This window comes from Culex pipiens, chromosome 2 (assembly GCF_016801865.2).
Source record: "Culex pipiens pallens isolate TS chromosome 2, TS_CPP_V2, whole genome shotgun sequence".
In the NCBI taxonomy this organism is placed as follows: Eukaryota; Metazoa; Arthropoda; class Insecta; order Diptera; family Culicidae; genus Culex; species Culex pipiens.
Window position 1 is genome coordinate 186,911,279 of NC_068938.1, and position 27,192 is coordinate 186,938,470.

General features: G+C 38.6%; 4 protein-coding genes across 4 annotated transcripts; 1 reads left to right on the forward strand and 3 right to left on the reverse strand.

Annotated features, from left to right (window-relative positions):
* Window positions 1–2,105: 2,105 nt before the first annotated feature.
* On the reverse strand, window positions 2,106–3,198 carry LOC120419304 (DNA-directed RNA polymerase II subunit RPB3). Its single transcript, XM_039581971.2, has 2 exons — window positions 3,014–3,198; window positions 2,106–2,940 (listed from the first exon to the last, which is right to left on the reverse strand). The coding sequence occupies exons 1-2, from the start codon at window positions 3,097–3,099 to the stop codon at window positions 2,199–2,201; spliced, it is 828 nt and encodes a 275-aa protein (XP_039437905.1). The 5' UTR covers window positions 3,100–3,198; the 3' UTR covers window positions 2,106–2,198.
* Window positions 3,199–3,314: 116 nt separating this feature from the next.
* LOC120419305 (uncharacterized) lies at window positions 3,315–4,692 on the reverse strand. The gene has a single exon (XM_039581972.2). The coding sequence runs from the start codon at window positions 4,327–4,329 to the stop codon at window positions 3,634–3,636; it is 696 nt and encodes a 231-aa protein (XP_039437906.1). The 5' UTR covers window positions 4,330–4,692; the 3' UTR covers window positions 3,315–3,633.
* A 133-nt stretch (window positions 4,693–4,825) lies between these two features.
* LOC120419303 (snRNA-activating protein complex subunit 1) lies at window positions 4,826–24,434 on the forward strand. Its single transcript, XM_039581970.2, has 4 exons — window positions 4,826–5,063; window positions 5,120–5,607; window positions 23,680–24,103; window positions 24,164–24,434. The coding sequence occupies exons 1-4, from the start codon at window positions 4,930–4,932 to the stop codon at window positions 24,189–24,191; spliced, it is 1,074 nt and encodes a 357-aa protein (XP_039437904.1). The 5' UTR covers window positions 4,826–4,929; the 3' UTR covers window positions 24,192–24,434.
* On the reverse strand, window positions 5,608–13,882 carry LOC120419302 (juvenile hormone esterase). Its single transcript, XM_039581969.2, has 3 exons — window positions 12,621–13,882; window positions 5,901–6,175; window positions 5,608–5,839 (listed from the first exon to the last, which is right to left on the reverse strand). The coding sequence occupies exons 1-3, from the start codon at window positions 13,851–13,853 to the stop codon at window positions 5,674–5,676; spliced, it is 1,674 nt and encodes a 557-aa protein (XP_039437903.1). The 5' UTR covers window positions 13,854–13,882; the 3' UTR covers window positions 5,608–5,673.
* Window positions 24,435–27,192: the final 2,758 nt, after the last annotated feature.

Genomic DNA, 27,192 nt, shown 5'->3' on the forward strand with positions numbered 1-27,192 from the left:
GAGACAAGATTAAATTTATTGAAACAAAATATGGATTCAAATTTTCTTTACGAAAAAACATTTTTTGCGTTGTTGTGCACCTTTATTCAAATATTTTACAAAACATTTCTAAATGATTTTAAAGACAAGATATTAAAAGAATTGTAGAAAAATATATATCTGATAGTTTTTAGTTCGTCATTCGTCAAATTTCTAAGAAATAATTGAAGTTAATGAAAAATTTGCTAGCTTATTTCTAATATTTTAAAAATATTTGCAGTGATCTTTATTTTCGATATGATGAATTTGCCATCATTGAAAAGTTGTTCTAAACAAAATACATTTTTTCTGCTTACTCATTTAAGAATACTGAATTTTAATCAAAATCCTTAAACATGTAATTTGTTGTTTTATTGGGTACGATAACTTGTTGTAACAATTCAATAAGAAGTAAAAACAGCCAAATTTAAATTTGGTGTCTTTTAGCAATCCTTTTGCACATTTATCAAGTTTAATAATTGATTTTCAGAATTAGGATAAGAAAGAATATTGAAATGTATAAAAAAAAACGCATTTGAAAAAATACAAAGGCAAACACCAAACAAAACTTTGAATTAGCAACATTAAATGTTTATTAAAATTAAAATTTAATGTTAAAGCAAAAACAAAAAATCAAAAATCAACTTATTCGCTCTACAACATTGCCTTGGCGTTAGCAAAAATATAACAAATAAATGTTTTGGTTTAATATCTGAAAATTTGATCTCAAGTTTATATCTTAAATTTTTACACTTAATTTATTAATTGAGTATTTCATAAACAGCCTTTAGGGCCGGTCATAGAACTATTTTGAAAAGCCGTCGCGGGCCGGATGAAATGGCATCATGCGCCGGATCCGGCTCGCGGGCCGGACGTTGGGCAGGCCTGCTTTAACATATATAACAATCAAATTGGGAGCGTTATTTGATTACGTAACGTAATGGGGAGAGGGCAGAAAGGGGGGGGGGGGGGGGGGGGTGTTTGGTCGCCGTGTTTTACGCTCCATAAAAAAGGGTTAATGGATAACTGCTTACAGGAGAATTAATTTCAAAACTTCTACTACTACTTTTACAGCAGGTTGCACAAGTCAAGCAAGTGCGTAGTGACCGTACCATGAGATTTAGTTTCCACGTTCTTCCGTTTGCAACAAACGTTTCTAATGAAAACGATTATACTAAACTCCCCTTGAAAAAGGCTCAAACCCCGAGCCGAAACGTCGGGCATTTTCAAACAACAAATCGTTTGAACTTTGTTTATTTGACTGAAAAAGCCAAAAAATCATCAAATTGAATTTATTTTGAAAATTTAACATCGCTTTGCCAAACGTCCACTAGATAGGTGTTTACAAACATTCCTACCGTTCCTCAAAAAATAGCTTAAACCCAGCAAGGTCCCCCTTATGTCCGGGTAGTACAGTACTAGCTCGGTAACTGAGCGTTGCTTAACTGGGCTGCTTTTTAACTGGGCGCTCGATAACTGTGCTGTAGCCCAGTTAAAAAGCAGACAAACGTCAAAAACCAAAACAAACAGAAATGACCGAGGGGTTAATGGATGCAATAATCATGTTCAATAAATAAAAAAACTGTTTTCAAACTTTTAATCAATTTCAAGTCACAGCTAAAGAAATATGAAAAGTAAGCATTGCAAATAAATTAGAAAAACTTATATTTTCATATTTCATTGGGAAAATATTATAAATCGTTGGACCCCTCGAAATTTTTCGTTCAGCTAAGTTAGAAAGCAGCATTCGGTGACTGGGCTACGTTCTCAGCCCAGTTACCGAACAAGTACTGTATTACATAATCATCAAAAGATGAAATCCGGATGAGGGTCTAATAGAGTTATCTACGTGCGCATGTATCGCGTGTACGTACACGAAAAAAAGTGAGGTTAAATTTTGTACCAGCCAGCAAAACAAATGGTGTGCTAGTGTGTGTGAGATCGGGCTTAGATAGCTCTATAAAGCCACACCAAATAGTGGGATAAGCGTTGCTCCGTAGATTGGGCGTCCTCAAATTCTAAATGTGGTCTTTTCCAAACTCCAAACGCGACGGATTTCTTTCATTTAAAATATCAGAAAAACTCAATTTGCCTTACACTTAAATACTCGCTTTATCAGGTCAAATCAACTCCTTCACAATGAACATTTCCGCCACGAATTCAAACCCACTCACAAAACTTCAAATCGCCAGCGCATCACTCTGCGTCTCGTGGCTCAGCTGGGTCTGCAGATTGGACAGCTTGTTCTTCAGCACCTGCACGCCCATCATCACGATATTTTCCGGCTTCAACGCTCCGGACGATTCCACGTTGAAGAAAAACTTGTTCGGCTTAATCTCCCAGTTAAAGTCCGCCTCGTACTTGTCGTCCTCCAGCTCGGTGTGCTCGGACTTGGGCCACTCGTCCGGCTTCGGGAACAACGTGTGCCGCATCGAGTTGTCCGGATCGTACTCGAAGCAAACGCCGCAGGTCGGGTTCCACTTGGCGTGTTCCTTGCCGAAGCCCTTCTTGGCGTACGCTCGCAGCTTAAGCTCCTGGCCCTTCCGCAGCTTGATGATCAGGATTTCGTCCGTCCCTTCGCCGTACTCGTTGTCCTCGTCCTCCCGGTGCCTTGACGTGACCGGCAACACCCGCGGGTCACTCGACTTCAAATCCGCCGTCGTAACGTGACGCGTGTGCTCGTCGTTACACTTTACGTCCAGCGTGAACTCGACGCTGCATTCCGTGCAAAAGTCCAGACAGGTGCAATCTCGACTGTACTGCATCCGCTCGACGACCTCGTCGGAAATTAACGGAATCAGCCCCACCCGGTGGGCCAGAAACTCGTCCGCCAGCACCGTCGTGTTGGACTCCAGCTGCACCCAATCGATGGCCAGCGTTGGCGTTTCCGCGATAAAAACCCGCCGGAGGCTGTTGGTGACGCTGAAATATCCGGAGGAACCATCAAAACATAACCTTACTTTTTCCGTATCAAGCTAAAAACCCCAAAATTTACCTCAATTCCGTGTCCTCAACGACGAATTTCACATTCTCGTCGGTCAGCTCGGTGATGGTTACCGATGGCTGGTTAGCGTACGGCATTTTGGAACGATTTTACCGGTGAAATTAGGAAAATATTGTAGAGCTGAAAAAACAACAGCCGATTCGCGACCGAACTGATGCACTTTTGAGAGAAAAGTTTGACAGCTAACAAAATACAAACATCTTCGTGGTTCGTCGAGCTTCGAAAAAGTCGATCAAACTCCGTGGTTGCCAGATTTCAGTGTTTACAAGTGTACAGACTTTTTGCATTTTTTTTTTTTTATTTGAGGTACTGGCCTTTTGTTGCCATAATTTGGCCAAGTTTTGAAAAATAATACAATAATAATAATAATAATAATACATTTTATCGACGTAGTTCTACGTCAAACAGTTTGCTTCCAAACTCTTCTTTTTGGCGTGGTTGTTGTTGGTAGTCCAATCAGATGTCCATTATCATTGCGTTGGTCGTTGTCGAGAGTTGGTGATTTGCCGTCGTCGTCGTCGTCCAAGCACGATCTTTTTTCTTCGGGTGCTTGCTTCTCTTCCAACTGCCTCTTTGTTTTGCCTTTCTTTACAACAGTAATAAATCCGTCATTACCATTGTCCTTTGTGAGTGTGAGGAACAACGACTTGGGATTGTACTGCTGCTAGATCGGCGATAGGCAAAACAGGGCCAGATGGAGATGGATTTTTTTGTGGTTTCGGCTTCGGTTGCTGTTTTTTAGCCGCCTCGGAGCAGCTTTTCGACACGTGTCGCTGGAATCCACATCGTCGGCACGTGGAAATCTGACCCGTGTGTGTGGCCAAACTGCTAAGGCCGCAAATCGTGACGTACGAGGGAACGGGCTTGGAGATCTTCATTTTTAGCACCCGCACACCATTGGGTACGCCGGCGAAAATGTCTCTCCAAACCTCGTCCCTGATCGTCAAAACTTCGCCGTACTGGAGCATTGCTTCGGCGATCTGCATGTTGGACATGTCCGGCGGGAGATCGTGGATCCGAACGTCGACGATGTCATCGTCGACGTAGACCGGAATCGCGATCTTCTTCGTCGGGCTGATCCGGAAGGCGTGCTTGAGGTGATGCTGCACTGCTACTTCGACGGCGGCTGCTGGATCCGCCATCTGGATGAGCACGCAATGGCGAATGTTGTGCAGCTGGATGCTTCTCAAGTCAGTGGGATTTAGTCCCAGACTTTTTTCCACAAACCGCTGCACCATGTCCAGCTTGGGACGCTCTGGGAGGACGCTGAAGTCCACGACGAGCGTATTTTTGCGGACAGCACTCATTTCAGAGTCTTCCACAACGCGTTGTTTGTTTGTTCGAGCAACAATAGCGAATTTTTGAACGCGGAGCACAAAGCTACGTCTGGTGCACACGCGAGTACAGAGCCGACTGTTTTTTGCATTTTTTTAAGGTTTTAGCCGTTTTAGCGTAACTTGTCTGTACACTGTACATAGATCTAGGGTTTTTTCTCAAAATTTATTTTCCCTAAAAGAACACCCAGTTAGCAAAATCTAAACTTAGAAATATGTATCCTCCCTGCAAAGGCTTATGAATTGATCTCAGTTGAAAGGTTCTCCAAATCTCTGAATTGCAAATGTAACATCCTGGAGCAGAACTGTTAAATTCTAATAAAAACACAATTGAATTGAAAAAATTGTCTGTACACTGTATCAGAATTCTTTAAATCTTTAAATGTGCAAAAATCTTCAAGAAAACTGTAACTGACCCTATTTTTCTATCCTGCAATCACGGCTGTCACTTTCATCGATTTTTGAATAATCGATCAAACCAAATGTTTACAAAACAAAAGCCGGCTTATCAATCGAACAGATTCCCAAAATACTCGCTCAAAATCAGTGAAATTTTCAAATTTGCCGCCAATCATGGTCAGCGAAATCTCCCGGGGCTTCCGGGAGGACTGCTACAACTTCCTGAACGGCTTCACCAGCCACCAGTCGATGGACTTTCGGTACTTTTGCCAAGAGTGGAAGCGAACCGGCTTCAACTACGTCTTCTAGTGAGTATTTTTAATTGATTTGTTTTTCGAGAATTTTTAAAATGAATTAATTTCAGCGCCCGCAACACCGAGGTCGAGCTGGTCGAGTTCACCCACGAAGCGCTCGTCATCGTGAAGCACATCTTCCTGGCGGCCAAACTTCCGCTGGACCGGATCGGTGCCTTCTACCTTCTGTACGCGCTGTACTTTAAGCAACCGACGGAGCTGTTCTGCAAGATCCGCGTCACGCTGGCCGATTGGCGCGAGATTAAACGGTTCGTGTTGGAGCGACCACAGGAGGAGGCGCCCCAGCTGGTGGTAATTTTTTGGAAGATGTTCATCGGGGACGCGTTCCGGTTCGTGCAAGACGAGAAGGAGTACGGGTACGATTCGTTCTTCATCAAGGGAGGACAGTCGAGCAAGTACGACGATAAGGTGCGGGAATCTTTCAAGATCATCCGGGAGGCGGAGAAGGATTTCAAGAGCATGAAGTCGATTACTGGGCTGTTTACGGCGCTGGACGCCCTCGAGATGGGTTACAACGAAATGAAGGAATCGCTGGACGGTAAGTTTAAAGCTTTATTTTTGGACGTTGCTGATTGGGCTATAGAAATTTGTAACTTAAATGACACTACCACTTGCTCGGCAGAGGGAACAATTGGTCCCAGAACGCGTAACGATCCGTGTAGAGACCTTCCTCCATCGAGAGACCGTCTCCGATGACCAGATAGTTGTCGTGACTTATGCTGACCGGAATCCAGTTGGGCTTCGGAAACATTTCCGCTTGATTTGGGTCTCTTGAAAAATCAACAAAATTAGTCAAATTTAAAATCTGCAAAAATATTCAAAACATCTCACCCAGTTTTGGCGAATGCGCTCCACATCCGGGTCAGCCGCTCGACGGTGCCATTTTCCGGATCGGTCTCATTGAATATAGGTGCCTTTGATGGAATCGCAAACAAGTAAAGCAGATCGTCGTGGTGGACCACTCCGTACGGGGTTGTTGCGTTCGGGTAGTAAAAGAAGCTGTACCGACCGACGTACGAGAACTTGTACTGGTAGACGGTGGTGTGGCGGGCGGCAAGCTGGACGAAGCGATGCATCGCAAATCCAATGAGACTGTCGGCAAAGAGCTAGAGGAGGAAACAATTGTATTACAATAAATTTGTGTATAACAACATTGCCGAAGAGTCCAAAGAGGCTCATCTACTCTAAAGGCTGTTGGGGTTGGGGACTACTCGAGCAGACGGAAATAGCTTGGGAATAACATTTTTTGATATTTGAAAATACATACTAGGCCAACCACATTAACAGGTTTTGTTAATCGGCGTTATGATTTTTTTTGTTATTGTATTATTATTATTATTATTGTATTATTGGATTGTTATTGTAATAACAGACTAATAGCATTTTAAGTTATTCTTCGAACAAATCTTTGTTATTCTTTTTTGTTATTTTAACAACTAATCCAATCATCCCAATAACAATTGGAGGTATTCTTCCATAACAAAAAATGTTATTCCAACTGTTATTAAACTCTAATGCAAAATTGGATTTTTAAAGAAGAATTCGTAGCATTTTCTGTTATTATAACAATATTTGTTATTGAAATGGCATGAATTAAGTTACTACCGTCTGTTCGGTATAGGAACCATGTCTTCTGTAACAACTTTTCAATAGGGCGAAACCCTCAGATGTAAACAAACTGAGTTTTTGTCAGAATCATATAAAGCGAACAAAACTGATTCTAAAACACCCTCCATCATCACAAAATTCCGAAAATACGTAGTTTTACAAGCAAAAAACAAAAGGGCTAATCAACAACATCAATCAAAACAAACCAATTTGAGTTTCCGCCCTTGTGTTTTCATCCAATCACGAGGGGCGAATGTAGTGTTTTCTGCAAGTTCCGACGTATATTTAGAAACACTAAATTTTCGTTATAATTTAGTGAATTTTAACCTGACAATCCTCAAAATGGATCAAAATGTATGTTTTTGATGTCTCTGACCACAATTCCACAACAAACACAGATTTGTATGATCCTAAATACATAACTTTTTAATTTCAATTATTGTAGTATCGGATCTGGTCTGGATTCACAATCTAGATATGAAGGTCCATAATTTACCGGTTCTTGGGACATCCGGGGATTCTGGGTCGAGCAGTTGCAGGACAAAAAGTTAGTGTAGGGAGGTTTAGGAGGAATGCCGTACAAAATCATCGCCTCCGTAACCATTGAAGCTAAGCAAAGATTGAGAAGGCAGGATGGTGTCGCGGGGTGGCCTAGTCGTCAGGTGCCATGTCTCCCACTTCCGGCGGGGACACCCCAAGGAACGTCACTTCAATATAGACCACATCGTCAAACCAACTTGCTACTTACGGTGTATCCTAGCTCAACGAGTCTTGGCCTGAATCGGACTCCTTATGAAGGCTTTCTAGACCAATTTTTTATCACTGAGGTTGCAAATATCACTGTATTATCACTGACTGTAACGTTTCACAATGATAAAATAGTTGTTTCACCACTTTTTTCTTTAAAAACCCGAAAAGTGAACAAAAACCAAAAGGGCGAATCTGTTGTTTACTTTTGCTTTGTGGCGTAACCTGACGGGCTAAACCGTTGTTTTGGTTGAGTGGGTGGCGAATACGGTGGGGCGAAAATGGAGGCACGCTCTTCAAAAAGGCGTAATTTGTTTTTCTCAATTTTTAAAAGCAAAAACACCTTAATTAATTTCAAATTGCTCTCTATGATGAAATTATTGCTATTTTCTATTACGTTTTGAAAAAAATGATGGTTTTCATGCTTTTTTGTGGAAATAGGAATTGATTGGAATTGCAAAATTTTGAATGTTGATTTTCCCGAAACGGCAGGATCGTAGGTTTCGCCCTTTTGAAATGTTGATACTGTCTTCATAAAAAATAGAGGTTGATTTTTCAAAAACCTCATGAGCTTTTAGTTTGGGATGCAGGGAATCATTCTATCAGGATGTAGTATAAACAGTCAGTTTTAAGAGAATGCATGCAAAATATGTATTTTCTAACAATTTTTCATCAGAATTTAAAAATTAAAATGACTTGTGCTTCTAATCCCGGACTCTGATAAAAGCTGATTTTAATTCCAGACACTCGAGTTGTATTGTTATTTTGAATTTGGTTAATCGCGGTGGATTTTCTTGAAATAATTCGAACTGTCAAAAATCCACCAACGCGTATACAGTTCCAACTATTTCAAGAAAATCCACCGCGGTTTACCAAAATCAAATTAACAATGCAACTTTGATTTTGCTTGAGAACCGCAGAAATTTGGTATTTTTTTTTTGAAATATTTGGAACTGTCAAAATTTCTTCAAAGCATCTACCACAGGCCCAGCATTCATTCATTCATACAGCATTCTAGCAGAAATGTTCCACCGTTCTAGCAGGATTCTGGCAGAACCAGCTCTGCTAGAATATTTCGTGACTGGGGGCCTGTCCAACGTCCGGCCCGCGACGGCTTTTCAAAATAGTTCTTTGACCGGCCCTTCATAAAATATTCAATAAATAAATTGAGTGTCTATGTCTAAATAAAAAAAATATCTTGAGATCAATTTTTCAGATAATATAACAAAACCTTATTTGTTTATTTTGCTTTTGACATGCAATGTTGCTAATTTCACATTTGTTAGGATTATGCCTTTGTATTTTTTGAAATGATTTTATTTCACATCGAAACATTCTTTATGTTTGAATTTAATTCTTATCATTTCAATATTGATGTTATAATAATTAATTATTAAACTTCAAAAATATGCAAAAAGTTTGCAAAAGACACTGAATTCTAATTACTGTTGATCTCAGGGGCCCTGAATCTACCACATTGACACAAAAAAAGTGTCGTAAAACCTAATATCGCCAAGTTAATCGTAGTTGCAATGTAAATTTGATTTTGGTTAAGCGCGGTAAATTTTCTTGAAATAATAAGTTGGCGCCGGACTTTCAAAAATTGTTCGCGTTTGATACTTTTCTACACGAACGTTCAAAATCACTCACTTTACGTCAAAACCGAACCTACCCAGAAATGCGTAAAGGGGGCATCTGTCAGATTTGAGTGAATTTCACTCAGAGTGAATTTCACTCAGATCTGGGTGAATATCACTCAGTTTTCGTGAAAGTCACGAAACGAGCTTTCAGGTAAAAATATTTACGAGACTGAAAAACCAAGTCTGTCATATAGAAATTGCCAATAACCACCAAAAAATCAATTTTTTCAACATTTTGCCTTCCTCACTGAGGTAAGGCTATAATCCAGCTCTAAAAATGAACTTTCTATTAAAAGCTCCTAGATCCACCTTCATGTATACATATCTACTCAGAATCGAAAACTGAACAAATGTCTGTGTGTGTGTATGTGTGTGTGTATTAGGGTGGGTACGGATTTTGAAAAGTTCTCAGATCAAGTTCTGGTGTGGTTCCCCTTGTAAGGAATACCCATAGGGAATCTCACGCCAAATTTCAGCTCATTTGGTTGAAAACTGTCTTGTCTCAAGCGAGTTCAAGTTTACATGGAATTTACTATGGGAAATTTTGAATTTTCGTTCATTCGCTACTACAGGCCTGGGGAAAACATGTAGAAACTTCTAGGATGGCCAGAAATGAGCGGAATCATCTGGAGAACAACTTTCCCTAAGAGAGCATATCGATTCGTTCAACCCCCATCGAGCTCAACGGCAATACATCCGGGGTTTTCGGAACCAACGGTTTTCCCCAGAAAAGCATCAAATTTTCCTTAGCATGCTATGAATGCTTGATGAACACCACTACACCACATGTCAAACAGCTACCACGTGATTGTAAAATTTGCACCATAACAGTTTTTTTTTTCTTTTTTGGAGGTTCAGAATACAGCTGAATAGTATCCTGATAACCATAAATGATAATTCTAGGGCTCAAAAAGTAATAAAAAGTAATTTTTTGCAATTCTGTCGTGAAACTACTTACTTTTCCTGTCATTCTTGAACGACGAAATAGCCTACACACAAAAAAATATTTCCGAATGTTACATCATTTATGATGTAACACTTTTGCACGTCAATAAACATTTAAATTTAAATGCAATTTGATGTAAATTTGCAACAAATTATACGTAAAAACATGATTTTACGTGTGATTCAACCGTTTACGTCGAATCTCAAGTTTACATCAACTGAGTTTACATAAGATTCATTTTTTCCGTGTCGAGTAAATTCACATATTTTTTTCTGTGTACTTTTCTGTACCAAACATAGCAGAATCGAATAGCAACACTTTTCAAAATAAATGCTGAAAAGTTCTACTTTTCAGCACTGAAACGGGTGCTGAAAAGTTGAACTTTTCAGCACTTGTTTCGAAAAGTAACACTTTTCAACATTTTTTTGATTTAAACGATTTATTGATAAAAATACGAAAATGCGACTTAAAATTTCACTCAATGGGTGTTTTTCGAAATTGCAAAAAATGTTGTATGGAACTCGTTGCAAAACTTGATTTTTTCAGCACTCGTCGTATTTATCCAACTCGATGAACCTCGTTGGATAAATGTACGACTCGTGCTGAAAAAATCCTCTTTTTGCAACTTGTTGCATAAACTACTATTTTATAGGCGATGCTAGTCCACGTGGTAGCTGTTTGACATGTGGCGCCGCAGTGTTCATCAAGCATTCATAGCATGCTAAGGAAAATTTGATGCTTTTCTGGGGAAAACCGTTGGTTCCGAAAATCCCGGATGTATTGCCGTTGAGCTCGTTGGGGGTTGAACGAATCGACCTGGTCTCTTAGGGAAAGTTGTTCTCCAGACGATTCCGCTCATTTCTGGCCATCCTAGAAGTTTCTACATGTTTTCCCCAGGGCTGTAGGAGAGAATGAACGAAAATTCAAAATTTCCCATAGTAAATTCCATGTAAACTTGAACTCGCTTGAGACAAGACAGTTTTCAACCAAATGAGCTGAAATTTGACGTGAGAGTCCCAATAGGTATGTCCTACAACGGGAACCACACCAGAACTTAATCTGAGAACTTTTCAAAAATCCGTACCCGTTAGGTAATTGAAAGGCCTTTCCAATGAGTCCAAAACATTGAAGATCTGGCAACCCTGTCTCCAGTTATGACCACTTAAGTTATACATTGTGTTCTTTTTTTTCTGGATCTAAAAAAATGATGAAACCACTCATATACCCATTTTTGGTAAAAAGTGAGGAAGGCATCAACCACATAGGTGGATTAAGTTAGTTTTTATTTTTAAAACCGCTGTATCTTCTCAAGGATTGGACATAGGACAATGGTCAATATGGAGACTTTTATGTAAAATTGTCTGGGGAATCGATTCCCACTACCGGTTTTTTTTAAATTTTGACGTTTAGACCACTTTTCAAAAAAACAGTTTTAGTAAATGATTTTTGTATTTTTTAGGAGACTTAAACCATCCTGCATTTTTCGTCAGTCTTTTGGTATTATCTTAGGCTATTTCCTCAAAAATTTTGAATGAAAAAAAAAATCGTGACTTCACCTTTAAATTTAAGTTTTAGACTTAAAAATCAAAAACCTCAAATAAGTGGCGTGTATTTTTGTTTCAGTGTATTTTTTCAGAAAGCTCGTCCAATTTCCTGCAAGCTTGTTTTTGACCGCTTTGTGATACGAGGCAACGGCTTCGAAATACAGTAATTTTTAAATTGCAAAATACAAAAATATTTAAATACCTTACGCCCTTCTCAAATGTTATTTTCGAGTACTATTGGCTCCATATACACAAAAATGGCTTATACAGGTCTAGGATAACATGTTTACAAAGTTTCATTGAAATCGGAGATGGTCGGGTACAAAAGTACCAGAAAAAATCCTGATTTGAGCTGAAATTGGGTCCTAAAATGAAGCTTAGATTGCTGATATTATTGTTTACAGCGATAAAGCTTATTTTTCTGAGTACAATGACCCTTTGTACGAGCACAAAGAGTTTAAAATGGATTTTTAAATCAATTTTGAAAAATTAACCTCGCGGTCCTTCTTGACAGAAAAGTTCCTACTTGACAGCTCGTTCCAAGGGGACCATAGTTGATCCATCGAAAAAATGTTGTCTTGTCAAAAAAAAATTTTGCATTAAAATGAAAAAAAGTGATCAGAAATGGTATTTAATCGTGTTTTTTACCGTTGTACATAAAAATTGACATAGGACTTTAGTACCCAATTGCTCTATAATGAATCGAAAAATTAAAAGTGCAATCTGGAGTTAAACTTTCTGTCAAGCTTCTGTGAAGTTTACCATGACAGTTGCGAAAGTTTAACTCCATGTTACTGGCTCACATGTCTCTTTTTAATTTCTTGATACGTTTATCGAGACGGACAATAAAAAGTTTTCAACGGAATTGCAAAAAATAAGTTATGAAACAGTTAATCGTTCCAACTTTTTACAACACTCTCACTCTTATCTATTACACTCTATAATTATATGTCTACCACATATTGTCATCCCAGCTAATTGCACAACAATATGCAAAAGAATTCCCCTTGTCAACATTTAAACAGCACGCACGCACTCTCTCGATTACCCGTTTCGTAACACCCACCTGACTTAACCCTTCCAGCGATCGCTCCAAGCTGAGTGACTCATTCCCGAGGAATCTATCCCGTAATGCAGCGCTCTCCCTGGTCGATTCCTTCGTGCCACGCTCGTACAGAAACAACACCGGCGCCAACGCTTCGAACCCTTCGTCCAGCTCCATCCGGAGCGATTCATTCCGCAGGAAGTTTACGGCCGGGCCGGCGAACTCGTCCCGCGTGATCCCGGCGATGATCGGGATCTTGGTGAACTCTCCCTTGAGGTAGGCTTCCGTGGGGTCTTGGGTGAGGAAGCGCTCCTGACCAAAGTCGGGCTCGATTACGGGTTTCCAGAGCAGGATTGGGTTCCACGCGATCATGAACATGGATTGGAGGGAGTTGGCGAAGTCTGAGGCTGGTTTTTGACGGAGGCAGTCGATCATCTTTGGTGTGGAGGTGATTGGGCAGTTCAGGAGGATCGCTTGCTTTTGGGCTAGCTCTAGTTGGTGGTTGGGGATGTGGACTTGACTAGTGGTTGCTCCGCTCATAACGATCGCCCGGTGGAACAGTCCGGCGGACATCGGGGAGATCAAGTGCAGGGTGATGCTGAACGCACCGGCGCTGTAGCCCATCAAGGTCACCGAGTTGGGGTTGCCTCCGAAGGCGGAGATGTGATCGCGGATCCACTTGAGCGCTAGAACTTGATCTTTGAGGCCGGCGTTGCCCGGGCAGTGCTTGGTTCCGGTGGACATGAACCCGAGCGATCCCAACCGGTAGTTGATCGTCACGAGGACAATGTCGCGATCCATCAGGTACTGCGGTCCGGCGTTGTTGTGACTTTGACCGGAAAAGGCGTAGAATCCACCCGGGTGCAGGTAGACCAGCACGTCCGCCGGACGAATCCGGATCAACTCGTCCGGAATAACCCGACTGTACACGTTCAACCGCAAGCAATCTTCCGACACGTCACTCTCATCGATCGCCGGCTGGGGACACATCGGGCCATCCCCACTCGCATCCAGCGTGTCATTCCACGGCGAAACCGGCCGCGGCGCCCGGAACCTCAGCGATCCCGTCGGAGCCTCCGCATACCTGATCCCTCGAAACGCGAAAAACTTCTGCCCAAGTCGCGTCTCCAGCACAGACCCCCGAATACTCCCAAGCCCAGTGTGCACCACCGGCGGCTTCCCGTACCGCTCCGGAAGACCCGCGACGATCGCCGCGACGCAGCAGCACAGAATCGCGGTCGTCCCGCACTGCATGTTGTTTAGAACTGTACTAAAAAGAGTTGTTGTTAAGAACCGATGAGTGCGCGCGATCAACAACAACAGATCGTTAACGATCGTACGACTGCGCGCGCACGTGGAGGAAAAGTCCCGTCAGTGAGTCATATGATTGATGGTTTTGAGCGAGTCACGTGCGAGCTTTGCGAGATCTGTGCGCACGCGGTTGCGAAAGAATGACCTTGGGATTGAACGGTGGTGGTTTGCGACATTCAGGGGCTTGCAGTTTGCAGCAGCAGCAGCACAAGAATGAATGGGAAGCGGTTTGGTAAAGGGAGGGTTCTCTGGAGAACTGCAACTGTTGTAGAAATCGGGACGAGTAATTTTGCTTACAAAAGACGACCTTCAGAAAAGTGCTCCTCTCTTTCAAACTACACTGAGCAAAACTCACACAGCGCATCGAAGTGTTTCGCACATGATCTGACCCTGCAGTACAGAGCACTCAAATATCAATCGCAAAACACTTGAAATTGCGGTGATTGGCCATGAAATAATTTCAATAGCCAAACACTTGAATTTTAAATGGTGTTGAAAAATAATAGTACGTACAAGCGATATACAGGTTCTCGCTTGCTAGTCGTGCACGCTACCACTGCGCCGGCCGGCCAGTTGAAAACGGGAGAGTTTTTTGTGCTACTCGTTCTAGCCTCGCTTCAACCCATCGATAAAAGTCGCGCTAAAATCAATCAGTGAAACACATTAAATTCAAGTGGAAAATCACGTTGACTTTGAAAAGTGCTTGTTTTGTGTATGTCTAAAGATCAATTTCAAGTGTTTTCCTCATCACTTTGAATAGTTCAAGACAGTGGGACAAATTCATGAGCAAAACACTTGAAAAGCTTGAGCCACCCGAATGACAATAAAGTGTCAAAAAATACCAAAAAGTTAATCGCCCAAACACTTGCATTTGATAGTGATTTGGATTGATGTTGAAACACAAACCAATTAGATCTATGATGTGGCTTTATTCAATAATTCATGTGTTTGGGCACTTGAATAAAAAGGGTGGCGTATTTTCAGTGATACATATCAGCAATGTTTCCCTACACGCAGAAAAATGTTTTGTAGAATATAATCAACAAAACTTTTGCGTTCAATCAACCCTTGATTTTCTCAATTCTACAATAGTCTGTTATTGTTTTGAAAAAGTTGCTTTGACGTTTAGCGTTGATTCAACAAAAATTATGATTTTCGAATCAGCAAAATGTTTTGTTGATTCAAATATGCCTTATTTTTCTGCGTGTACAAGTTCCCGCCCGTGTGGATCAATCGGACCGCGCACTGGCTCACAATCCAGAGGTTGCTGGTTCGAATCCCGCGGCGGGCGCTCTAAAATTCTTTGTGTAAATATGGGTATTCGGTGCCGTCGCTCCGTGCCATACTTTCATACACTTAGGAGCCCAGGGCGGCGAAGTCCTTGTAGTTAAAAAGGAAGACACTAGGGGAACAGCATCTAATTCCAGCGTGCCTCTAATGTTGGCAGGTCAGAACTTTGACATTCAATTAAAGCTAATAAAAAGCGTTTTCAACTGAAATCGAGCGATAAATAGCTCAATAAGAAGAGAGCAAGCAAGTTTCTATCAAAAGTTTTGCAAAATTAGTTGTTTAAATAGTGAAAATCAGCAAATTGGATGGAGTTAGGAGCGAGTGCTTAACCTGCCAAACATACGAGAATTTCCCCTAGTGGTTGGTACTAGCAATGGTGGCCGACAGCTATAAAGTCAACTTCGTTGACAAGTTTGAGAAATATTTGTAATCAAATTCACAGGCCACTCAAGTCGGGAAATCGGGAAAGTCGGAAAAAAGTCGGGAATTCGCCAAAATCCGCCAAAAATCGGGAAAAAGTCGGGAACAGTCGGGAATTCTAAGCATACTTGTTTGAAAATTATTGTTTAACTCTTGAATGATTTTGTAATATTTTGTACAATTTTCAAATTGAATTCACTCAATTCTTTATTAACTTACTTTAAATTTATGGGTTTTTTCACTATTTCAATATATTTGAGTATGGTAAAGCTGTTTAAGACATTCAAAATCTTATTGTATATTGGATGCCCTTGACAAAGATTTTCATAATATTTTTTTATGAATCAAAAGATCTCTATTAATTTTTGTTTATCAAACAAGAGGTAAACTAAACGAAAAACTAATATAAAAATAGAGCATAATGGCCAGCTTAGAGTTATGATTCTATTTCATTTTGACACATAGATTGAATATTTGGAAACAGATTCCAACTCGAGTTTCGCAATGTTTTTTTTGGTAAATATTTTTATTTGTTTAACTAAATTCATTAAGTAATTTATAATAAATGTTTTTTTTTTTGCAAATTGAAATGTTGCCTTTGAACTTTTTTTTGTGAGTACAGCAATTTTGTTTTAATCGTTCTATGATTTAAAATGATGATGAAGTTTAAAAAAAAATAGGAAAGAAATTTTAAGTTCAGTCTCTTTAACTTTTGTCATTTCCAGTTGAAACGAAGTATCAAAAACTATACGTTTGTCAATTTAAAATAAAAATAACATGGAAGTTAAAAGTATTGTTGAACTTTGATTATTTTTCAAAGAATAATTTCTACTCTGAATCATAATAATTTATTTCCATCTTTGAAGTATTTGTTTATTTGTAGTTCATTTTCTGTATTTACAAAAAATTGCCTATAGTTGGATTTTTAAAAATTCATTTAGAATTTTTTTTCGGTGGTTAATATTGACTTTTCTTATAGAAAGTTTTTTGTTTGAAATCATTCTTTAGACAAGAAATGCCTATAATTTGAGCATTCTGAAAAAATCGGAAAAAAAGTCTTGAATTTGAAAATGGGATTTGAGTGGTCACCCTGTAAAAATTTATAGTAATAGTTGAAAAATGGAAGCAACTTGCAATGTTCTTTGTAGTTTTGGTTATGTTAACAACATAACCACTTGAACTTTTTTTTTATATAACTTCTCGTGGGTTGCAGAAGGTTAAACTTTTTGGAACTAAATTAGAAATTTCATTCTAAATCAATTATATTATTAAATTATAAAAACAAACTTGACTGCAAAAATGAGACCTTTTAAATAAAACATAAACTTCCAAAAATATTTGCAACGGCCTTCATCAAATGTTTACAAATATAACTTTCTATTGGAAATGAAGTTTGATTTAAGCCCTTTCAAAACGTAAGTCGTCATTTAAAATATTTGATAATATTGTTTTCAAAAGGTTAAGAAAATTTCACATGAGTTTTACTTTTTAACATTAAACATCGGATCAATTGATTCTAAGATATCATCAATTGAAAATTTAGGGCTGAATGGGTAGCATTTAGAAAAACTATTATTTAGTAATTTTAATTCTTTGCATATAGCCATATCTCAGCAACCAAAGTTCGGATCAACGATGTCCAAAAAAGAGAATTTTAGAGTTTTTCTGGATTTTTTTAATGAAAAATTTAACCTAAAATGGCTTCTATTCGAAAACGGTGCATTTCCGAAGTTTATTTCTAAAAAGTGGCAAAAATCAGGTTTATTAACTTTTTTTGTCTTTCTGTTTTTATTTGCTTTAAAAAAACAGATTTTATCAAAAAATCACAAAAGTACTTTTTATTAAAAAATCAAATTTTGCATCCAAAATTGACTTTTAAAAAATTTTCCTCGATTTGTTTTAAAATGTTAAAATGTTAAAATGTTAAAATGTTAAAATGTTAAAATGTTAAAATGTTAAAATGTTAAAATGTTAAAATGTTAAAATGTTAAAATGTTAAAATGTTAAAATGTTAAAATGTTAAAATGTTAAAATGTTAAAATGTTAAAATGTTAAAATGTTAAAATGTTAAAATGTTAAAATGTTAAAAATGTTAAAATGTTAAAATGTTAAAATGTTAAAATGTTAAAATGTTAAAATGTTAAAATGTTAAAATGTTAAAATGTTAAAATGTTAAAATGTTAAAATGTTAAAATGTTAAAATGTTAAAATGTTAAAATGTTAAAATGTTAAAATGTTAAAATGTTAAAATGTTAAAATGTTAAAATGTTAAAATGTTAAAATGTTAAAATGTTAAAATGTTAAAATGTTAAAATGTTAAAATGTTAAAATGTTAAAATGTTAAAATGTTAAAATGTTAAAATGTTAAAATGTTAAAATGTTAAAATGTTAAAATGTTAAAATGTTAAAATGTTAAAATGTTTAAATGTTTAAATGTTTAAATGTTAAAATGTTAAAATGTTAAAATGTTAAAATGTTAATGTTAATGTTAAATTGAAGAGAAAGATACATTTTAAATATGAATATTTAATAACACAACGAAAATGGATTTTTTTCAAATGAAATGGGGAACGCAAAGAGAAATTTAAAAAGAATGACAGTTTTTAAGAACACAATTTAAAAATTTGAAAACATCGAATTTGTAAAAATCGATCCAAATATAAAATATTTAACATTTAAAAATTTCGAACAGAGAACCGACTTCCCTGAGACTTGCTCTGCTGCCTGCAGCAGCCAAGTGCGCGGCCACGACTTGTTCAGGCTCGATGGACAATTACAGAGTAGGTAGTGCCTAAAGAACGCTCACAGTGAGCAGAGCGCGCAGCAGAATCTTGCTGCACTTTTGGAACCGGTTTACGCAGGCAAAAGTATGGCAGTGACTGTGGCAGTGGCAGTGGTGGCTTTTAGAACCTATTATAGTTAAGGGGACCACCAAGTCGGGTTGAGTTGAGTTGTGGTTACTACGTACGAAGAGTTGTTTTCGATCGAAAGCCATTTCGGAAGGTTCGGGAAGGATGGAATCTCTTTTTCCACATGGGCAGGTGAGCAACACGTGCTTCGTTGTAAATTATTTAGCGGGGGAAAACCCCCTCGTTGAGTGATATTGAGTCGGGAAGGAGGGGAAGGTTTAATTCCCGGGTTTTAAGTCGCACTAGTTTACATCTTAAAGTGCATCTTGTTTGTCGGTTTTGCTAATATATTGATTATTCAGAACAGAAGGGAATGAATTGAACGGTGTTTGTTCGACGCCACGTGATAGGAAAAAGAGGCTATCGAAGATATCAGAAAAAAATATCCGGTCAATACATTGTATGAGTTAAGAGTGCAGTAATATGAGGCTAAAACGATACGACAGTTTCGCATTTGAATCCCACCACGATATGGCGGAAGCAAATATTATAAATAGAAATGACCCATGCAAGATGTATACGTAGAAACGTGTGCTGATTAAGAATATGTTCGATTCAAAATATTCTACACTCAACCCCTGGTGGTTGGTCACTTTTTCGTTTGACACTTTTTTAGTTTGTACCCCGTTGATTGGTCAAAGTCAAAGTAAAAAGTGACGAACTGTCACTTTTTACACGGCGCTCACGCACATTATCAAAACAAACGTTTGGTAGTGTGTGTGAACTCCGTGTAAAAGGGGTGTAAAACTAAAAAGTGACCCCGTTTGATTGACAACAGTTGGTGTCAAACCATCGGGGTTTGAGTGTATTGGTGAAAACTGCTTTTTTAAGAAAAAAATGTTTCAAATACTAATGGAGACGCCTGGTTCTAAATAAAAATGAAAAAAATGATATAAAAATTCATTTTTAGAAGATCAAACTTATTAACCCTCTACTGCCCAAATTTTTTTTTCGAATATTTTTATTTTTCCCGTGTTCAGGAGGTCATTTTGAGCAACTTTTGTTCTACGAAAAACTTTACTTCTCTTGTTTTATGTTTTTCTTGTTTCATTTTTAGTATTTTAATTTGCATTTATCTTGTTTAGTTTATGTTTGTTTTCGGTAGTTTTTGGCCTATTCTACCACCTCCTATCATTACATTTTGCCAATCTAATTTTTTAATGTGTTTACAGTAACTTTTTAATTTTTTTGCATGTTTTTCACATTTTCTGCTTTAAAATGGCACCATTATCATTTAAATTGTAAATAAATGCGTAAGGGCATTGTCCGGGGCACTAGAAAAATTACTGCATACTTCTTTTACCTTAAAGTATAGAAAATGTTAGTAAGAAACACAGCCAAAGTTGACCCCTAAAAAAATGACGTTTCTAAAAACATTGGCAAAGTCACATAAAACAAGTTAAACTTCCAACCCATACATTTTCTAAAATTTTAAGAGTTCTTCTTTCCAATGCTTTTTGAAGATCAAAAATTGGTTGAAAAATGGATTTTTGGCGATTTTTTAAATCGAAGCCCGTCTAAAGGCGGGGTTGGGTTGTAGAGGGTTAAACGTAAAATTTAGCTAAAGAATTTAAAATAAATCTCGCATGGGTCATCTCGATTTATCATATTTGCCTTCTGTTGCAAACAATGATCGAGCTCGAACTGTCACAACCACGCGAAATATGTTAGCTAACATATCGGGCGGTCAGTCAAAAAACCAGCTAGAAGTCGCTTGATACCAAACTTTTGCTAGAAAAAGAAAGCAAATCTGATGCAAACAAACCCACAGCTGCCATGTAAACATATTTTGAATGTGTTGGTAAATTCTGACTAGAAAGCCGTTTTTTTAATCAAGAAGGTGGAACACAAGTCTTTTTTTAATTTTGTTTTTTTTTTTTTTTTTTTAATCCAGCTGAAACTTTTATGGTGCTTTCGGTATGCCCATAGAAGCCATTTTGCATCATTAGTTTGTTCATATAATATTCCATACAAATTTGGCAGCTGTCAAAAATCTGTATCTTTTGAAGGATTTTTTTTATCGATTTGGTGTCTTCGGCAAAATTGTAGATATGGAATTTTTTTTTAGTGATATGTAATTTCACTTTTTGTCACTAAAACTTGATTTGCTTAAAAACACAATTTTATTATTTTTTTCTGATATGTTTTAGGGGACATCAAATGCCAACTTTTCAGAAATTTCCAGAATGAGCAAAAAATCTTTGAATTTTTGAATCAATACCGTTTTTTTTCGAAAAATGGAAATATTGGTCGCAAACATTTTTCAACTTAATTTTTGGATGTCAAAACGAATTTGTAATCAAAAAGTACTTCAGTGAAATTTTGATAAAATGCACCGTTTTTGAGTTAAAGCCATTTTCAAGTAACTTTTTAAAGCAGTTATTCATTTTTTTTAAGTTAGTGCTTATGTTTGCCCACTCTTTAAAACATATTTTTGAAAAGGTTAGAAAATTTTCTATATTTTGCTTTTTTGAAATTTGTTGATACGACCCTTAGTTGCTGAGATATTGCCATGCAAAGATTTAAAAACATTAAAATTGATTTTATTCTAAGTCAACCCACCATTTTCTAATGTCGTTATCTCAGCAACTAATGGTTCGATTTACAATGTTAAAATATGAAACATTCGTGAAATTTTCCGATTTTCTCGAAAAAAATATTTTCAAAAAATTAAATCAAGACTAACATTTCAAAAGGGCGTAATATTGAATATTTGGCCCCTTTGAAATGTTAGTCCTGATTTAAAATTTTTGAAAATATTGAGCATGAGCATGAGCGTGAGAGACCACCCATGGTTGTCCTTCTCCGTTGCTGAACAGGACCGTAATATCCCATCAGCACAACCAGTCACACGCTTTAACGATCAAATGATGTTTCTCTTATCAACAGCATGCATGAATGCGCTGAAAAGATAAAACATCACGATCATCAAAACTAGAGCCGGTGCGAATAGGAAACAGGCGTTGGCCACCAACGGCGCCCGCCATGTCAGTTTGTAGATCTCGAGGGGATGGGACGGGAATGTTAGTTAGCACAGGCTGCTACCAAGGGTGGGTTCTATACGATATCCACACCCCCGCGTGTGCCGGAAAACTACTTCTACTTGGGATTTTGTTAGTGGGGAAGGGTAATGGCCAGGATTCATCATAGAGGATGGCCCAATAATCAATGAATTTCGTTGAATAGGGTGATGTATTATGTATTCTCAAGGCAAATAATCGAATGATGCGGATGAGACTGTTCCCGGTTATTTGGTGTTGAGTTTAGCATAAATGATTCAATCTTAGATAGCCGGCTGTGGAAAGATAGAATCAAAATTATGTGTGATTAAAAGGTGAAATATTAAACTCAGCGTAACATATTTACGTAGAGTTGACCTGAGACTATTTATACTTTTAAATTATTATAAGATGAGCGACCAATTAATGACTGATGAGTTATGATGTTATCTGAAGGACTTGAACAATCGCGTTGAAACAATATTTGTCGCCGTGATTCGCGGGAAACGAATGGTCGAATTGAATGATAATTTATATTTTGCTAACGCAATTTAAAACGAATCTTCCCGTCTAACAATTGCAAATCCTTATAGTATCAATTCGACCGCGATTCTCCACAAATTCTTCGTCGTCGTGCCTTCCGATCAACGGTGATGTAGGAAGGGCTTCATCCATTAAAATGAGTTTATGACATAAGCCTTAAAATATATTCGTCGGCGTGCCTTCCGATCATCGATGATATAGAAAGGACTTAATCCAGCAATACGACTTGCTTGTCACGAACTAAAAAAAAAAACTAAAAAAAAAGAAGAAGAAGACCAATTACCCCATGCAAACAAACAGCGACACAAAAGAGGCAAAAATAACACGAAAAAAAACAGGACCGTGCGTCATTTAAAATTTTTGAAAATATTGTTTTCGAAAACATCGGAAAGTTTCAAGAATGTTTCATATTTTAACATTGAAAATGGGACCATTAGTTGCTGAGATATCGACGTTAGAAAATGGTGGGTTGTTTGGGAGAGACTTAGAAAACATCAATTTTCCTGTTTCTTTAAGTTTAGTATTTTTCGATTGCAAATTCAATTTTACATAAAAAAATAGGTCAAATTTTGTTTTGTATATTTAAAATTTTGATTTTTTTCAAAAATCACTATTTTTTCAAAAAATCATGACTAGGCGGCAGATTTTATGACCATACTTCTCTATGGCTCAAAAGTTGCGAATTTTTGTCCCCTAAACTGCCGTTCACGCATAATTGTCCCATGTTCAAAAAAGTACAACTGAGAAAAACGCGATTGAAATTTTTCGATCGATTTCTGTGTTTCTAAGCATAATTGTCCCGTGGGTTCTTATTCGACCTATGTGTCCCCAATCGCCCCAGTTAGTAGTTTATCACTCTTATTTATGATTCTCTTGCTATACAGTATGTAAACAAGACTCAATGCTTCGTATAACTAATGATTCCGTGAAAGAAAATACTTGGTGGGACAATTATGCGTAGAAGTGTAACGATGGGACAAACAGACTTGGTGTTGTTTTTGATGAGTTTCCGAACAAAGTACTAGATTTTAAGGGTTTTTCGAAAAGTATACGACAAACTAAACTTAAAAATGTCAAAAGGTCAAAATCGTCAAAAAATGACATGGGACAATTATGCTTAGAACGGCAGTAAAACATAGAAAAAAATCTCGAAAATCAAAAAATACGTATTTTGGGAAATTGAGTTTTTGTGAAAAAAAGTTAATAAAAAAATCGGCAATTTTTTTTTCCGTGTACCTATTTTTTTCTCAATAGTCCTCAACAATACCTAAAACTTTGCCGCCAAATTGATCAGAAAATTCACTCAAAAGTTACAGCTGATTGAATATTTACGTACCATTTTTGTATGGACAGCTGCCAAAATTGTATGGAGACTTGTATGGGTGAACCAATGACACAAAATAGCTTCTTTGGTCATAGGGAAGGCCCCCACAAAGTTTGAGCCAAATCAAAAAATACAAAAAATAAAAATGGCCGAAATCGGCCGATTTCGAAGAGAATTGCTCTAATGCAAAGTAGCTTCAATTCTAGAAAATTATTATTCTACCCTAATTCGAATTTTTTTTTTGAATAAATGTACCTTTCTTTACCTTCCTTTCCCCTCACCAGAAACCGAAGCATCGAGCAGCAACGCCACCTCCACGGACAAAATACCCCAGTCCAACCTGATGCAGAGTCTGCACAAGGACCTGGACGCCATCATCAAGGTGCTCAGCCCCGACGAAAGCGCCGCAGCTGCAGCGGCCACAACAGCAACCGCTGACCAAGATGCGTCCGGAGGTGGCGACGAGTTGGCCGTCCACTCGAACGAAAGCATCGGCGCGAAGCGATCGTCGCTGAGGGAACGTGCCTTCCGGCGGAAGGTCAACCGGCGGGACTTGCAGATTGCCACGGCGACCGTCAGCACGACGAGCGTGGGTTCGTCCGGAAGTGGCGCGAGTCCCAGCAAAGGAATCAGGCCACGGGCAACGAAGAAGAAGGGCGTCAACACTTCGGTCTTTGAGAATGTGACGCTCGGGTCGACGGATATGAGGTGAGATTCGCGGTTGAAATCATGCAATGTGCTGATGAGTTGTCTCTTTGTTAATTTTAGCACCGATGAAGATGATCTTGCGACGTAGCTGAGAACACGCGCGACGCGGTGATGCAATCCGCTGCTGGTCCAGCTATCGCCAGTGTCGGCGGATTCTATATTTATGAAGTGTGATAATTGAGGACGGCGACACACGTGTGTGGGGGTGGGTTTTCTCTCAATCTCCCCCAGCAATGCAAATCTGTGAATCTGAATGGAGATTTTTGCGTCGTTTTGTAGCTCGTTTAGGCTTAAGTACGAATAAATCGAATAAATTATTGACTCGAATTGATACCGGTATTTTTTTCTTTTCTTGATGCGATTATGTGGTGGAAACCTCAAAGCAGTTGGTGGTGTGGCAATTTACGCAGGTGTTTTGGAATTGTTTGCTCAAATTTACGATTATTGGAAGTGTTTAACATGGCTCGTAAGTGGGCGAGCTTGAGATGGGAAGATTATTTGCCAAATATGATGTCACGCGCGACTTAATCGTGTTCTGGTTTCGAAATGTGAGCAGGAAGATGTCGGCTGATTTTATTGATCTTTGTGAACCCTATCGATTTCAGGAAAAGGAGAGGAACTGAAACTTAAGCAGCAATACAAATGATGTTAATTATATATCGCAATTTGCAATTTTCAGTGTAAGAACGGGCCTTCTCCTATCTTATGCACCAGGTTCCCGATGCACACGCACTGCCCTTACACCTACATCTCACCCTTGAGCAATTTTCTAGGAAATCGGCCGATTTCGACCATTTTTATTTTTATTTATTTTTTTGATTTGGTTCAATTTGGCTTTGTGGGGGTCTTCCTTATGATCAAATCTAGATTAAATTTTCAAAAGGTCCTATCTGCATAGGAAACCCATGAGGGATAGGTTGTTTTGAAAATTTAATCTAGAAATGAGCTATTTTGTGTCATTGGTTCACCCATACAAGTCTCTATAGAATTTTTGCAGATCGATGCCCGTGTGCTCTCTTGTTCTATCTAGATAGGAATCCCAGCAAGCTTAGTACAAAAGAGCACACCGGCATCGAGCTGTCCATACAAAAATGTGACGTGAATATTTGAAAATATGCAGCTTTTGAAGGAATTTTCTGATCTGAGTGGTATGGACGGATCAGAAAAAACAATTACACGGAAAAAATCTTGACGATTTTTTTCCTTAATTTTTTTTTTACCAAAACTCAATTTCCCATAATTGTTTTTTTTATAGTTAGTTAGAATTTTTTTGAAATAAAAAGGATTTTTGGAAAAAATCGAAATTTTATATGAAAAGAGCCTTACAGATTTTTTGATAAAGTGCCTCGTTTTCAAGATATAACCATTCAAAGTTAAATTTTGTCCGATAAATTCCGTTTTTTTTTTACTTTTTAAAATAGTGTCCATGATTGTCCATTCCTGAAAATATTTTTTTCGAAAAGTTCAGAAAATTTCCTACAATTTCGTCTAAGAAACATTGAAGATTGGACCACTGGTTACTGAGATACAGCGGATAAAAGAAAAAGAAACAGGGAAACCCTCCATATTCTAATGCCGATGTCTCTGCAACTGCTGGTCCGATTTTCAATGTTAAAAAATGAAACATTCGTGAAATTTTCCGATCTTTTTGAAAACAATATTTTCATTTATTTTAATCATGACTAACAGTGTTGCAAATGAGTGATAGAAAAGCTATCAATTGATTATCTCTGCACCAAAAACATCCGAGAGTATGTATCCAGGTTTTTAACAATATGGACGAATACCGAAGTTAACGCTTGTAACGATACGGGGGTACTGTCAAACCAATTTTGTAACGCACGCGCACGTCACGTCATTCCTGAACTCCTGTCATAAATTTTCACCAAGATGGCGTCTCACATTTTTGCTTCCGCACCGCACCGTCCGCACACAACAATTTTTTTCTGCTGCTGCCCGGAATATTGTCGAGAGAACGCAGCTACCCAGGAGCAACCGGAGACAGATCCGCCTTTACCCGCTGGCCGGAACGTGAGACGACAGTGCCAGAAATCAACCGGAGACAGCAAGGCAGAAAGAAAGATCGTGAAAGAATCATATTTTCTCAATCATTTGCCAACTGTTCTACCCGACCCGCTGACTTTATTTGTCCCATCGAGCGGAACCCTTCGGACTTGTCTTCGCATTTCCTGGTCCATCTTCCAAAAGCAGTCCCCATTCCGGAAGGAAAACACCATCTCGAGTTTTAGGGTTATGATGACAAAACAAATCGAACTGTTGTGTGCACTTAACCGTACTTTTACGAGATGTTGTTTTTCTTCCGGCACAGAACAGGCTCAGTGTCCGTAACACCAAAGAGCATCTGAGAATAAACGTTTCTGCCGGATGACAGCTGCCGGGAACAAAGAAGCGCTCGTTGAAGAGTGGAAAAAATCGCTAGGAAACACCCCAGACAAAACCTTCAGACCAGACCAGAAACCAGAGAACCAAAAAAATACCAGAGTCAGGACGCCAGAAAGAAACTCGCGACAGAACTGTTAGCTGGAACCGTGTCCGTGGCTAAGAAAAACACTCGACCCCGAGACAACACCGTTTTTACCGGCAGCCGCTGCCCGAAACCAACAGGTTCTGTGTCGAGTATTCTCACGCGCCTTTCCGCTGTTACGGTCAGTGGCCAGCGAATGTTGCCTTGGGTGTTTTTTTTAGCCACGGACACGGTTCCGGCTGGCGTTAGCAGGAAGATGGGGTTGTTTCACGATCTTTCTTTCTGCCTTGCTGTCTCCGGTTGATTTCTGGCACTGTCGTCTCACGTTCCGGCCAGCGGGTAAAGACGGATCTGTCTCCGGTTGCTCCTGGGTAGCTGCGTTCTCTCGACAATATTCCCGGCAGCAGCAGAAAAAAATTGTTGTGTGCGGACGGTGCGGTGCGGAAGCAAAAATGTGAGACGCCATCTTGTTGAAAATTTATGACAGGAGTTCAGGAATGACGTGACGTGCGCGTGCGTTACAAAATTGGTTTGACAGTACCCCCGTATCGTTACAAGCGTTACCTTCGGTATTCGTCCATATTGTTAAAAACCTGGATAGCGG